The sequence below is a fragment of the Kogia breviceps genome, chromosome 1 (genome assembly GCF_026419965.1).
Source record: "Kogia breviceps isolate mKogBre1 chromosome 1, mKogBre1 haplotype 1, whole genome shotgun sequence".
Classification (NCBI taxonomy): Eukaryota; Metazoa; Chordata; class Mammalia; order Artiodactyla; family Physeteridae; genus Kogia; species Kogia breviceps.
The window spans coordinates 167,946,437-167,961,651 of record NC_081310.1 but is presented as its reverse complement, the minus strand read 5'-3'; the positions used below and the strand labels follow the sequence as shown (position 1 = coordinate 167,961,651).

At 39.3% G+C, this 15,215-nt stretch overlaps 1 protein-coding gene across 2 annotated transcripts in view; it reads right to left on the bottom strand.

Moving 5' to 3' along the window:
• Window positions 1-2,780: 2,780 nt before the first annotated feature.
• Window positions 2,781-15,215, bottom strand: part of ZMYND12 (zinc finger MYND-type containing 12) — a 34,500-nt gene continuing 22,065 nt past the window's right edge. Inside the window, exons 5-8 of one of the 2 annotated variants that reach the window (XM_059074412.2) lie at window positions 14,756-14,878; window positions 12,285-12,396; window positions 10,906-11,051; window positions 2,781-3,188 (exon numbers count right to left, since the gene is read on the bottom strand). In XM_059074412.2, the coding sequence (XP_058930395.1) occupies window positions 3,060-3,188; window positions 10,906-11,051; window positions 12,285-12,396; window positions 14,756-14,878 (510 nt within the window). In that variant the 3' untranslated portion in view covers window positions 2,781-3,059. The remainder of the gene's footprint in view (window positions 3,189-10,905; window positions 11,052-12,284; window positions 12,397-14,755; window positions 14,879-15,215) is intronic. The other variant, XM_067009879.1, reaches the window with a different exon arrangement.

Below are 15,215 nucleotides of genomic sequence, written 5' to 3'. Positions count from 1 at the left end.
ATAAAAATATCTAACTATACTATATATATATATATATATATTTTTTTTTTTTTTTTTGCGGTACGCGGGGCTCTCACTGTTGTGGCCTCTCCTGTTGCAGAGCACAAGCTCCGGACGCGCAGGCTCCGGGGCACAAACCCGTATCCCCTGCATCGGCAGGTGGACTCTCAACCACTGTGCCACCAGGGAAGCCATAACTATACTATTTTTATAAGAGATACATCCAAACCACAAGGGTATAGCTTGTTTGAAAGTGAAAGGTTGCAAGAAGAAATACGAAGTGTTTAGTCAGGGTTTAGTCGGGAAAACAGAAGCCTCTCTGAGCATTTTGAGTAAAGAGACTTATTTAATGTAGGAAATTATAATCTTACACAATCTTTGAAATGGCTGGGTGATCAGGAAGCAAAGGTCAGCAAGCTGCTTTCACAGGAAATCTGCTTTCAGGAAAGTAACAGTGAGTGATTCTCAGGAAGATTAATGGATACTCCTTCCCATCCAGCTTCCAAATCTTGTGCAGTAGCCCCTCATTGGCTGAATTTAATCCAGAATCATAAAAGGAAAGAGATACTGGGAACTGTAGTTCCAAGCTTCCCCTATGAAGTAGAGGTAAATGCTGAAGCAGAGGTAAGTGATGATAACAAGCAATCCAGCCCAAAAGGAAATAGGCAAAGCTATGTTAACATCAGACCAAAACATCAGACTCTAAGGTTAAAAGGATTACTGGAGATAAAGAGAATCACTTCATAATACAAAAAAAATAAGGATTCAATTCACCGGAAAATACAATATTTGAACTTGTACTTGCCTAACAGCCAAGCCCCAAAATATGTAAAGCAAAAACTGATAGAACTACAAGGAAAAATAGATATAACCACAATCATATTGGATGGATTTTATGTACCTCTCTCAGAAATGAATTAGAAATTCAGCAAGGAGATGCAGCATTTGAAAATATGAAAAAAAATTGACTTAACGGACATATATAGGGCAATGTGCCCAATAACTCCATTCTTTTATAGCACACACAAAAAATTTACAAATACATATTAACCATATCCTGGTCCATAAAGCAAACCCCAAACAATTTCTAAAAGTCAAAATTATACACAACGTATTTTATGATCTCAATAAAAGTAAGCTGGAAAACAGCAAAGAGGTAACACCATCTTTTAGAAATTAAGAATCATACTTCTAAATGACTCATGAGTCATAAAAAATTAAGAAATACTTAGAGCAAATGATAATAAAAATGCATTTTGTAATAAGTGGTATCAATGAAAGCAGCATTTAGAGGAAAATTTATAGCCTTAATGCAAGTGTTAGAGAAGAAGAAAGACTGAAAATTAAATTACTAGACATGATGTGAAAAAGCAGAAAATTATGAGCCATAACCAAGAGGAAAATCAGTCAATAGGAACAATAAATTGAAACAGTAATTTTATAAATATACTCAATGGGGAAGGGGTCATGAACAAGAATTCAGGGGTAGAGAGAACAGAAAACAGATAAGGGAGGGGGGAAAAAAAGAAAGGGGCCAATGACTATGGTAAAGAAGAGAACTAGAGTTTAATGAAATGGACTTTGAAGGACTTTTCTAGAATAAGGAAGTTCTAATATTTTCTTTTAAATTATCTGCCGAAGAGCCATTGATCCTTTTCCTCACTCCTCCAATCTTCATTCAACATCTATTTGAAAGAGCTGGCTCATATTTGGGGTTAGCAGGTGAGAATCAGAAGAAGGGATGTGTCCCTAAAGAGATGAAAAAAACAGCTACAAGACAAGATGTGGAGAGGACAGAGTATTGATAATTGAAGCTAAAAACTGAAGTGAAAGACAGAAAAGTAAGGCCCTGGGACTTCAGAGCCATCTTGCAGAAGCATAAGAGTGCCCCAAGCGGATTTTACCTAGACCTGAAAGTGCAGGGTGGCCATCTGACATATTTTTATTTTATGTGCCTGAGGGAATTAATATAAGTAAGGAACATAAAACTCTCCGACAGGTCCTTGATTTGCATAACCTCTCCCTGTTACAGATCTACCCAGGAAGCAAAGTGGTAATGGGAAGGCTGCCTAGCAAGTCTGGAGAAAAAAAGAATGCACTAAATGACCAGAGTCCTCGATGGCACTAGCTGATACAGCCATGGCCACACCTGGGCCATTTTAGAACATAATGAGAGGTTGGGTGTGTGTGGAGGGGTGGGAGGCAGTGAATCAAGGTCACAGAGCTGTTACGTGAGAAAGCTGGGATTTGAATCCAGGCATGTCTGCTCCAATGCCTACACTCTGTCCCCTACATCACAGGGTACCTTCCAGAGTACTTCCCTCCTAGACAGTATAGATGGCTCACATCCCCTTCAAATAATTGTCTGAGAAAAGAGACACCAATGTGGAATGGTAACTCGGCCAATCCATACTGGAGCTCCTTGAAAGGCCCAGGCGCCTTTTCTGGCAAAGACCTACAATTTATGTCTGCATTTTGCTATTTGTTTTCTATATGTCTCACATCTTTTTGTTCCTCCATTCCTCTTTTACTGCCTTCTTTTGCATTAAGTAGATCTTTTCTAGTGTACCATTTTAATTTCCTTGTTGATTTTAACTGTTTTTTAGATTACTTTTCTTAGTGATTGCTCTAGGAATTATAATGGGCATTTTAATCACTAACTTAATGCTAACTTAATTACGGTAGAATAGAGAAACTTTACTCCAGTATAGCTCTATTCCCTGCCCCTTTCTTTGGCAAAGATCTATGAAGAATGCATCACTGGGAGACCTCTGAGAAATAGGATAAACTATTTGCAGTTTAATTATAAATACCTTGTTAGTGAACTGATAACACATTATTCAAAGTCGTGCAAAGTCATGATAAACAAGAGTTATACTGATTTCTGTGCCAAAAGCTCTCTATTCCCCAACATATGCTGTGAAACAATAAAAACACAGCTATGAGTGCAATCCCAGGGGAAGAGGGTAGGCACTTCAGCAATTCATAGCACCTCAAAGCAGCTATGCAAGGCTGGAATACATTAGATGCTCAATAGTCCATGATGCAGAGCTCTTGGGTCACCAGGTAATGGGATGAGCTTCCTCAGCTGAGGTGAGATTTAGTAAGTCTTGAATGGTGTTTTGTTCATGGACACTGAGCTGCTGTTCTTTGGCTAGATCCAGGGCTCTCATGGCGTATTCCTTTGCCTGAAATAGAATTGCAGTGACAAAAGGAAGTTGTCACAGAAAAGCATTACATTGGAAGCCCCATCTCTGCTCGACCCCCAAAACATGGGAAAGGACCCTTCAGCTTCTCACACCAGCCACTGAGTTCTTTGTGGAAACTTGTGAACATACACTGGGTCTTCACAGCTAGCCACACGTGTGGGATGAGGGTGAGAGGGGTTAGGGAACAGGAAAACATGGTCACTGAGCTTACAGTGGACAAAGCCTCTTTTCTACATTTCAGGGCCCTTTGAACCAACATTGGGAGGCATAGAAGTGAAAGGTGCCACAAGTAAATTGCCATCTGGGGGGCCAAGCAGCCCAGAGTTTTGACTTGGACAGAGGCTTCACAGGACATCTTGGGACAGGTTCTAGCTGGCCCTTCCGCCCTCCCTCGCTTCCCCCCTCCATCTCTTCTTCTTTTTTTTTTTTTCTTAACATCTTTATTGTAGTATAATTGCTTTACAATGGTGTGTTAGTTTCTGCTGTAAAACAAAGTGAATCAGCTATACATATACATATATCCCCATATCCCCTCCCTCTTGCATCTCTCTCCCACCCTCTCTAGGTGGTCACAAAGAACCGAGCTGATCTCCCTGTGCTATGTGGCTGCTTCCCACTAGCTATCTATTTTACATTTGGTAGTGTATATATGTCCATGCCACTCTCTCACCTCGTCCCTGCTTACCCTTCCCCCTCTCCGTGTCCTCAAGTCCATTCTCTATGTATGCATCTTTATTCCTGTCCTGCCCCTAGGTTCTTCATAACCATTTTATTCTTTAGATTTAATATATATGTATTAGCATACAGTATTTGTTTTTCTCTTTCTGACTTACTTCATTCTGTATGACTGACTCTAGGTCCATCCACCTCAATACATATAACTCAATTTCGTTTCTTTTTATGGCTGAGTAATATTCCATTGTATATATGTACCACGTCTTCTTTACCCATTCATCTGTTGATGAACACTTAGGTTGCTTCCATGTCCTGGCCATTGTAAATAGAGCTGCAATGAATGTTGTGCTACATGACTCTTTTTGATTTATGGTTTTCTCAGGGTATATGCCCAATAGTGGGATTGCTGGGTCATATGGTAGTTCTATGTTTAGTTTTTTAAGGAACCCCATACTGTTCTCCATAGTGGCTGTATCAATTTACATTCCCACCAACAGTGCAAGAAGGTTCCTTTTCTCCACACCCTCTCCAGCAGTTATTGTTTGTAGATTTTTTGATGATGGCCATTCTGAGTGGTGTGAGGTGATACCTCACTGTAGTTTTGAATTGCATTTCTCTAATGATTAGTGATGTTATGCATCCTTTCATGTGTTTGCTGGCAATCTGTATATCTTCTTAGCAGAAATGTTTTTTTATGTCTTCTGCCCATTTCTGGATTGGGTTGTTTGCTTTTTAGATGTTGAGCTGCTTCTATATTTTGGAGATTAATCCTTTGTCAGTTGCTTCGTTTGCAAAAATTTTCTCCCACTCTGACAGTTGTCTTTTTCTTGTTTATGGTTTCATTTGCTGTGCAAAACTTTTAAGTTTCATTAGGTCCCATTGGTTTATTTTTGTTTTTATTTTCATTTCTCTTGGTGGTGGGTCAAAAAGGATCTTGCTGTGATTTATGTCATGGAGTGCTCTGCCTATGTTTTCCTCTAAGAGTTTTATAGTGTTTGGCCTTACATTTAGGTCTTTAATCCACTTTAAGATTATTTTTGTGTATGGTGTTGGGGAGTGTTCTAATTTCATTCTTTTACATGTAGCTGTCCAGTTTTTCCAGCACTCCTTATTGAAGAGGCTGTTTTTTCTCCATTGTATATTCTTGCCTCCTTTATCAAAGATAAGGTAACCATATGTGCATGGGTTTATCTCTGGGCTTTCTATCCTGTTCCAGTGATCTATATTTCTGTTTTTGTGCCAGTACCATACAGTCTTGATTACTGTAGCTTTGTAGTATAGTCTGAAATCAGGGCGCCTGCTTCCTCCAGCTCCGTTTTTCTTTCTCAAGATTGCTTTGGCTATTTGGGGTCTTTTGTGTGTCCATACAAATTGTGGAATTTTTTGTTCTAGTTCTGTGAAAATTGCCATTGGTAGTTTGATAGGGATTGCACTGAATCTGTAGATTGCTTCGTGTAGTATAGTCATTTTCACAATGTTGATTCTTCCAATCCAAGAACATGATATATCTCTCCATTTGTTGGTATCATCTTTAATTTCTTTCATCAGTGTCTTATAGTTTTCTGCATACAGGTCTTTTGTCTCCTTAGGTAGGTTTATTCTTAGGTATTTTATTATTTTTGTTGCAATGGTAAATGGGAATGTTTCCTTAATTTCTCTTTCAGATATTTCATCATTAGTGTGTACGAATGCAACAGATTTCTGTACATTAATTTTGTATCCTGCTACTTTACCAAATTCATTGATTAGCTCTAGTAGTTTTCTGGTAGCATCTTTAGGATTCTCTATGTATAGTATCATGTCATCTGCAAACAGTGACAGTTTTACTTCTTCTTTTCCGATTTGGATTCCTTTTATTTCTTTTTCTTCTCTGATTGCTGTGGCTAAAACTTCCAAAACTATGTTGAATAATAGTGGTGAGAGTGGGCAACCTTGTCTTCTTCCTGATCTTAGTGGAAATGGTTTTAGTTTTTTACCATTGAGGATGATGTCGGCTGTGGGTTTGTCATATATGGCCTTCATTATTTTGAGGTAAGTTCCCTCTATGCCTACTCTCTGCAGGGTTTTTATCATAAATGGGTGTTGAATTTTGTTGAAAGCTTTTTCTGCACCTATTGAGATGATCATATGGTTTTTCTCCTTCAGTTTGTTAAAATGGCTTTTCACACTGATTGATTCTCATATATTGAAGATTCCTTGCGTTCCTGGGATAATCTCCACTTGATCATGGTGTATGATCCTTTTAATGCGCTGTTGGATTCTGTTTGCTAGTATTTTGTTGAGAATTTTTGCATCTAGGTTCATCAGGGATATTGGCCTGTAGTTTTCTTTCTTTGTGACATCTTTGTCTGGTTTTGGTATCAGGGTGATGGTGGCCTCGTAGAATGAGTTTGGGAGTGTTCCTCCCTCTGCTATATTTTCGAAGAGTTTGAGAAGGATAGGTGTTAGCCCCTCTTTAAATGTTTGATAGAATTCTCCTGTGAAGCCATCTGGTCGTGGGCTTTTGTTTTGTGGAAGACTTTTAATCACAATCTGAATTTCAGTGCTTGTGATTGGTCTGTTTATATTTTCTATTTCTTCCTGGTTCAGTCTCAGAAGGTTGTGCTTTTCTAAGAATTTGTCCATTTCTTCCAGGTTGTCCATTTTATTGGCATATGGTTGCTTGTAGTAATCTCTCATGATCCTTTGTATTTCTGCAGTGTCAGTTGTTACTTCTCCTTTTTCATTTCTAATTCTATTGATTTGAGTCTTTTCCCTTTTTATCTTGATGAGTCTGGCTAATGGTTTATCAATTTTGTTTATCTTCTCAAAGAACCAGCTTTTACTTTTATTGATCTTTGCTATTGTTTCCTTCATTTCTTTTTCATTTATTTCTGATCTGATCTTTATGATTTCTTTCCTTCTGCTAACTTTGGGGTTTTTTGTTCTTCTTTCTCTAATTGCTTATGGTGTAAGGTTAAGTTGTTTGAGATTTTTCTTGTTTCTTGAGGTAGGATTGTATTGCTATAAACTTCCCTCTTAGAACTGCTTTTGCTGCATTCCATAGGTTTTGGGTCGTCGTGTTTTCATTGTCATTGTTTCTAGATATTTTTTAACTTCCTCTTTGATTTCTTCAGTGATCTCTTGGTTATTTAGTAGTGTATTGTTTAGCCTCCATGTGTTTGTATTTTTTACAGATTTTTTCCTGTAATTGATATCTAGTCTCATAGGATTGTGGTCAGAAAAGATACTTGATACGATTTCAATTTTCTTAAATTTACCAAGGCTTGATTTGTGACCCAAGATGTGATCTATCCTGTAGAATGTTCCATGAGCACTTGAGAAGAATGTGTATTCTGTTGTTTTTGGATGGAATGTCCTGTAAAGATCAATTAAGTCCATCTTGTTTAATGTATCATTTAAAGCTTGTGTTTCCTTATTTATTTTCATTTTGGATGATCTGTCCATTGGTGAAAGTGGGGTGTTGAAGCCCCCTACTATGATTGTGTTACTGTCAATTTCCCCTTTTATGGCTGTTAGCGTTTGCCTTATGTATTGAGGTGCTCCTATATTGGGTGCATAAATATTTACAATTTTTATATCTTCTTCTTGGATAGATCCCTTGATCATTATGTAGTGTCCTTCTTTGTCTCTTGTAATAGTCTTTATTTTAAAGTCCATTTTGTCTTATATGAGAATTGCTACTCCAGCTTTCTTTTGATTTGTATTTGCATGGAATATCTTTTTCCATCCACCCACTTTCAGTCTCTACATGTCCCTGGGTCTCTAGTGGATCTCTTGTAAGCAGCATATATACGAGTCTTGTTTTTGTATCCATTCAGCCAATCTATATCTTTTGGTTGGAGCATTTAATCCATTTACATTTAAGGTAATTTTCAATATGTATGTTCCTATTACCATTTTCTTAACTGTTTTGGGTTTGTTATTGTAGGTCTTTTCCTTCTCTTGTGTTTCCTGCCTAGAGAAGTTCCTTTGGCATTTGTTGTAAAGCTGCTTTGGTGATGCTGAATTCTCTTAACTTTTGCTTGTCTGTAAAGTTTTTAACTTCTCTGTCAAATCTCAGTGAGATCCTTGCTAGATAGAGTAATCTTGGTTGTAGGATTTTCTCTTTCATCACTTTAAATATGTCCTGCTACTCCCTTCTGGCTTGCAGAGTTTCTGCTGAAAGATCAGCTGTTAACCTTATGGGGATTCCCTTGTGTGTTTTTGTTGCTTTTCCCTTGCTGCTTTTCATATTTTTGCTTTGTATTTAATTTTTTATACTTTGATTAATATGTGTCTTGGCATGTTTCTCCTTAGATTTTTCCTGTATGCAACTCTCTGCACTCCCTGGACTTAATTGACTATTTCCTTTCCCATATTAGGGAAGTTTTCAACTATAATCTCTTCAAGTATTTTCTCAGTCCTTTTCTTTTTCTCTTCTTCTTCTGGTACCCCTATAATTCGAATGTTGGTGCATTTAGTGTTGTCCCAGAGCTCTCTGAGACTGTCCTCAATTCTTTTCATTCTTTTTTTTAAAATTCTGCTCTGTGGTAGTTATTTCCACTATTTTATCTTCCAGGTCACTTATCCTTTCTTCTGCCTCAGTTATTCTGCTATTGATTCCTTCTAGAGAATTTTTAATTTCATTTATTGTGTTGTACATCATTGTTTGTTTGCTTTTTAGTTCTTCTAGGTCCTTGTTAAATGTTTCTTGCATTTTCTCCATTCTATTTCCAAGATTTGGGATCATCTTTACTATTATTACTCTGAATTCTTTTTCAGAAAGACTGCCTATTTCCTCTTCATTTGTTTGGTCGGGTGGGTTTTTACCTTGCTCTTTCATCTGCTGTGTATTTCTGTGTCTTCTCATTTTGCTTAACTTACTGGGTTTGGGGTTTACTTTTCACAGGCTGCAGGTTTGAAATTCCCATTGTTTTTGGTGTCTGCCCCCAGTGGGTAAGGTTGGTTCAGTAGGTTGTGTAGGCTTCCTGGTGCAGGGGACTGGTGCCTGTGTTCTGGTGGATGAGGCTGGATCTTGTCTTTCAGGTGGGCAGGTGGTGTGTTTTGGGGTGTCTGTTAACTTATTATGTTTTTAGGCAGCCTCTCTGCTTATGGGTGGGGTTGTGTTCCTGTCTTGCTAGTTGTTTGGGATGGGGTGTCCAACACTAGAGCTTGATGGTCATTGAGTGGAGCTGGGTCTTAGCGTTGAGACTGAGATCTCTGGGAGAGCTCTCGCTGATTGATATTACAAGGGGCCAGGAGGTCTCTGGTGGACCAATGTCCTGAACTCAGCTCTCCAACCTCAAAGGCTCAGGCCTGACACCTGGATGGAGTACCAAGACCCTGTCAGCCACATGGCTCTACTTGCAAAGGGGAAAGGGGTGCCTCAGGAAGCTGAGCATGTGCTTTCACCCCCTTCCATCTCTTCTTTCCTCCCTTCTTTCCTTCCTCCCTTCCTTCCTTCCATCCTTCCTTCCTTTCCTCTTTCTCTCCTTCCTGTCTTTCAATAAATATTTATTAAAAGGCTACTATGTTCCAGGTACTGTGACTATAGGCAGAAATTCCTACCCTTGTGAAATTGACAATATAGTGGGGAAGAGAGGCAATAAACAAGACAAATAATTAAAATGCAATGGTAGGTTAAATAGTGATTCATTCTAAGGAAAAAAATAAAGCAGGAAGGGGAACAGTAAGCATTAATGGTGACAGTGGGGGTTTGCCGTTTCAGACAGAGGGCAGGGAAAACCTTATTGAAAAGCAGACACCTGAGTCCAGACCTGAAGGAAGCGAGGTGCCAATCCTGAGTAGATAGAGGTGTCCCTTTTCTCTAAGGACCTCTTGCAGACCTAACACCCTTAACACACCTTGGGGGAATGACTTCCTTGAATGGAAAATGAGACACTGAAATGTAGAAAAGAGGCTTTGTCCACTGTAAAGTTGGACATACAATGGAAATGTTCCCTGTTCCCTAACCCCTCTCACCCCCATCACACATAGGGCTGTTGTCCCTCTTTTGTGCTCCCACAGGGCCCTGGGCTTTGCTATCACACTCTATTTTAACCCACTGATCGGGAGCTCTTCCAGGCCCTGGTATACAGTAGGTGCTTCGTAAAAGTTTGCTGATGAAAGGAAAGAAGAAAGGAAGGGAGGATGGGAACGAGGGAAGGACATCTTAAATTTTCCCATGTCACCCACACAGAAAGGCCTCCTCCAACCATCCTCCCTCCTCTCTCCCCTTGCCTGCTTTATTTTTCTTTGTAGTGTTCACTCTCTGAAATTATATTACACATTTATATGTTTACTTGTTTATTGTGACTTCCCCTCCTCCACAAAAAAGTAAGTTACTTGGAAATAGGGAACTTGGATGGTGGTTCACCACTGCACCCCCAGTCCCTAAAACTGTGCCTTGCAAATGGTAGAACCTCAAAAAATATCTGAATGAATGAGTGGATCAGTCAATCAATAAATCAAGAACCCTGAGATGTGCCACTTGCTGTCTATAAGAAATTGGGCAAGCAATGGACCCTCTCTGTGCCTTAGTTTCCTTATCTGTAAAGTGGGAATAATAAAATACCTTCTTTGTAAAGTTAGTATGAGAATTAAATGTGCTAATTCATGTAAAGTACTTAGGCTAGTAACTGCTACATAAAAAGCACTCAAGAACAATTACCTTTTGAATTATTTCTGCCTGGATCCCTCCAGAAACAGGGAACTCACTACCTGAGTATGGTTAGAGCAACTACTCCATCCCCCCAAGGACTCCCCAGAGCCCTTCTTCCCTGCATGCTTCCCAGCACTTCCCCAGCCTCAGTTAACCTGTGCAACCCTAGGGTGGCCCCCTTGAGGGACGAAGACAACCCCATTTCCATTGTGCAGGTTGGACTCAACACATAAGAAATGTCATGAACATCTGAACGTTTTTGGAGTGAAGGCTCACTCTGAGGGTAAAAGCTAGTGCAGCTGGGAAAATCACAGCTGAAATCAACTAGAGGAACTTCTCCCTCCATATTAGACATGCTTCTTTTCTAGGGGAACTTGCCTTTGAAGAATTCATCATCAGGTAGTAAAGCATGAACAGGATTTTTAGAACAAAGATTGTTTTTTGGGGGGCTTTGTCAGATGTAGATTCTCGAATGTTCAAGATTGAAGTCAGGATCTGAATGGCTTCTGCTTCCTGGGCTTCATCTGCGATGGCAAGAAAGGGAGGAAAGAAGAAACAGGCCCTAGGGCAGCTGCGTCTACCCTCAGGGATAAGCACCCTGTTAGGGCACCTGTCCTTCAGGCAGTTCATCAGCTCTGCCCAGCCTGTCATTATCAGAGTAACCTAAAACAAAACAAAACAAAACAAAACAAAACAAAACAACAAAACTCATTCCTACAGGTCCCAGAGTTGCTTAGCTTTCTTTCTGAGTCCTAAACTAGATCTCTTAGGCCCTCAATACAGGGAATTTGTCATGGTGGGATTTCTTGGGTCCAACTCAGCTTCCATTCTATAGCAAGAGGAGGGAGCCAGGGGTTCTGGCAGCCACAGCACCTTAATTCTTCTTCCCCAAATCCAAAGATGCTTAAGCAGTAGCCTTTCTGCTTTTCCCCATGTGAGGCTAAGCTTAGAGAAAAAGACAGAAAAGACATACACTGTAATGTTAAGGTTGGCTGTCTTTGGATAGCTATGATTTTTGAATTTTCTGCTTTAACATGAACTGCTTTTATAATGAGAGAAAATTCAATAAAATTACTAATTTTTTGAATCTTAGCTCAAAACTTCTCCTCCAAGGAGTCTTCCCTCTTCAACACCATCCAACTATCCTCACCTCTTCATTCTGGGACTCATCTTGTAATATAATTTGTACTTGTAGAAGTTTTCTTTTCTTTCACATAGTTTCTGTCTCACCCACTACACTATATGTCTCTTTTGAGAAGAAACTAGATCTTCCATTTCTTTTTATGATCTCAGCTGGAATGATGCTGTACTCAGCCTTCAGCCCTTTGCTGAGCTGTGGGGAGAGAGATGAATCAGACTCAGCCCTGCCACTGAGAAGTTCACTGTCCAGTAAAGGAAGAGGATAAGGCACCAGAACAAATGAACAATGGGACTTCCGTGTGGAGTCTGGAGGGATAACACATGAAAAATGGATGCTCTGCAGGAATCTCAGGGGGCTCTGGCAGGGTCTTTTTTTCCTCCAGATCTGTCCCTTATTAACAAGGGACAGGCTGTGTGTGATGCTAGGGACCTGAATTCTTCCCACTGCTGGTCAAATCTCTTTGATTCCCCTGTCTCAGTTTGCCCATTGGCAAAATGGGAAGATGGCACTAATGTGCCCCATGACAGGGACAGCTGCTCTCCCTCTGAGGGGAAAAGTCTGTGGATCAGAATAGATGAAGTCACTGCTCTGCTTCCTAGGGAGAACTGCCACTTACCCAAGCCAGTGTTGGTCTCCAATTGTTTGCCTAGTAGATCTATTTGTTGGGTGCAAGCCTGTGAGAGGACTTGATAGTGATTGTTCAAATATTTATTCCAGATCTCAGATACCTGTTGGGAAAGGAGATGGTAATCAGACAAGCAAGCTGGACCTTAGCCGTTGGACCAGCCAGCTGAGAGGGCAGCACCTCTGGCCAGGCTTCCTGCCAGTGTGCAGACTCCCTCTCTCATTGTGCCTGAAGGCAGCCAGAGCCTTAGGAGCCCAAAGGTGCTTGGCCAAGGTAAGTGTGACAAGTGTTGGGCTGCAGAGGGCACATGGAAGGCTGATCTGGGGACAGCCTTGGTGGGGTCTAATTACAATGGCTACCATGTGTTGAGCACATACAACTACTTTTACATCCTCCCAACATCCCAATTATGGTCGTATTCTTATTACTCCCATTTCATAGATCAATAAACTGAGGTTCAGAAAAGTTAAGATCACTCTTGACTTTTGGTAAGAGCTGCTATGTGGCACAGCCAGGATTTAAATTTAAATCTGCCTTGATTCCAAAGCCCTTTTTTTTTTCAGCTGCTCAACAATGCCTCTTCTTCAGAAGTGGGTCTAAAATATGAATAAACATATGTCACTGCGTGACAACCTATGTCACACACAGAAATTGTTGTTTGCTAAGTAAGGTGTTATTATATGAAGATAACCAACATTTTAATATATTGGAAACAGTTTTTTAAGGAAGCTCCATACTGTTCTCCATAGTGGTTGTATCAATTTACATTCCCACCAACATTGTAAGAGCGTTCCCTTTTCTCCACACCCTCTCCAGCATTTATTGTTTCTAGCTTTTTGATGATGGCCATTCTGACCAGTATGAGGTGATACTTCATTGTAGTTTCGATTTGCATTTCTCTAACAGTTAGTGATGTCGAGCACATTTTCATGTGTTTGTTGGCCATCTGTATGTCTTCTCTGGAGAAATGTCTATTTAGGCCTTCCACCCATTTTTTGATTAGGTTGTTTGTTTTTTTGATATTGAGCTACATGAGCTGTTTGTATATTTTAGAGATTAATCCTTTGTCAGTTGCTTTATTCGCAAATATTTTCTCCCTTTCTGAGGGTTGTCTATGACCCAGCAATCCCACTCCTGGGCATATATCCTGAGAAAACCATAATTCAAAAAGACACATGCACACCAATGTTCACTGCAGCACTACTTACAATAGCCAGGACATGGAAGCAACCTAAATGTCCATCAACAGAGGAATGGATAAAGAAGATGTGGTAGATATATACAATGGAATATTACTCAGCCATAAAAAGAACAAAACTGGGTCATCTGTAGAGAGGTGGATGGACCTAGAGACTGTCATACAGAGTGAAGTAAGTCAGAAAGAGAAAAACAAATATAGTATATTAACACATATATGTGGAATCTAAAAAAATGGTATAGATGGTCTTATTTGCAAAGCAGAAATAGACACACAGATGTAGAGAATAAACGTAGGGATACCAAGGGGGAAGCGGGGGTGGGATGAATTGGGAGATGTGGATTGACATATATACACTATTGATACTATGTATAAATAGGTAACTAATGAGAACCTACTGTATAGCACAGGGAACTCTACTCAATGCTCTGCGGTGACCTAAATGGGAAGGAAATCCAAAAAAGAGGGGATATGTGTATACATACTTTGCTGTACAGTAGAAACTAACACAACACTGTAAAGCAACTATACTCCAATAAAAATGTTTTTTTAAAAAGAGGAAAATATTGTATAGACTTGACAATCTACAACTGGAATAGATACATACTATTCTAAAAGATTTAAATTAAAACTATTTAAAAATTTTTTTTTAAAAAAGGAGCCTAGTACTTTAGACTCTGTCAAGGTCACCTGCTCTTGAAACTCAGCCACAAATCATCTGACAGTAAAAAACTTGGTATCAAAAGCAGTTTAAAAAAAAAATAAATTAAATAAATAAATAAATAAATAAATATATATATATATATATATATATATATATATATAAAACAGTTTAAAATATTTCACCGATAAAGATAAATATTTTAAAGTACTTTCATGTTCTTTGATCCCTTCACAGGACCTTTCAACAATTAGTTTTGCTTAAACACTTCATCTCCTCCTTTATCCCACACTTCAATATGCCCACATTAGCTTGCTCCTAGGGATATGACGGGGTATCTGGCAGCCTATTTGGAGGGGTTTAGTTCTTATTGACCCATAAGTTATTATTTGTTAATTGCTCTATGGATGTTAAGGACTAAACTATTTTGGTAGTGGAGAAACTGGAGGAAAGAAAAGTGGAATATATCATGTATCAAGCTATGTGATTTTGGGCAAGTCACTTCATCTGTCTGTGCCTCGAATATCTCATGAATGGTCTGACACCAGTTGTAAGATACAAGACCTAAGTACCAAGGCTCAGCTCACATATTCCCCAGCTCACCTTGGTGTACAATGTGTCTGCCAGGTCCAACTTTTTAAGGCCATAGAAGATATTAGCCAGGTAGAAGTAGCCTCCTGAGGTCCTGATGTGCTCTGTTCCAAATGCACAACTGGCGAAATAAATCTATAGCAGAAGGAAGAAGGAGAGTGCTTGAGTTTTCTTTATAAATAATATATCTTATAAAGAACTTGTATCCAGAATCAATAAAGAACTCTTACAACAGCTCAGTTAAAAAATGGGCAAAGGATCTGAACAGATAACACGTCACCAAAAAGATACACCAATGCTAATAAGCACATGAAATGATGCTCAATATTATTAGTCACTAAGAAAATGCAAAATAAAACCCACAATGAGATACATCTTCACACACGCTAGAACTGCTCTAATCAAAAAGACAGAAAATAACACTTATTGGCAAAGATGTGGCAAAAGTGGAACTCTTGTACATGCTGGTGGG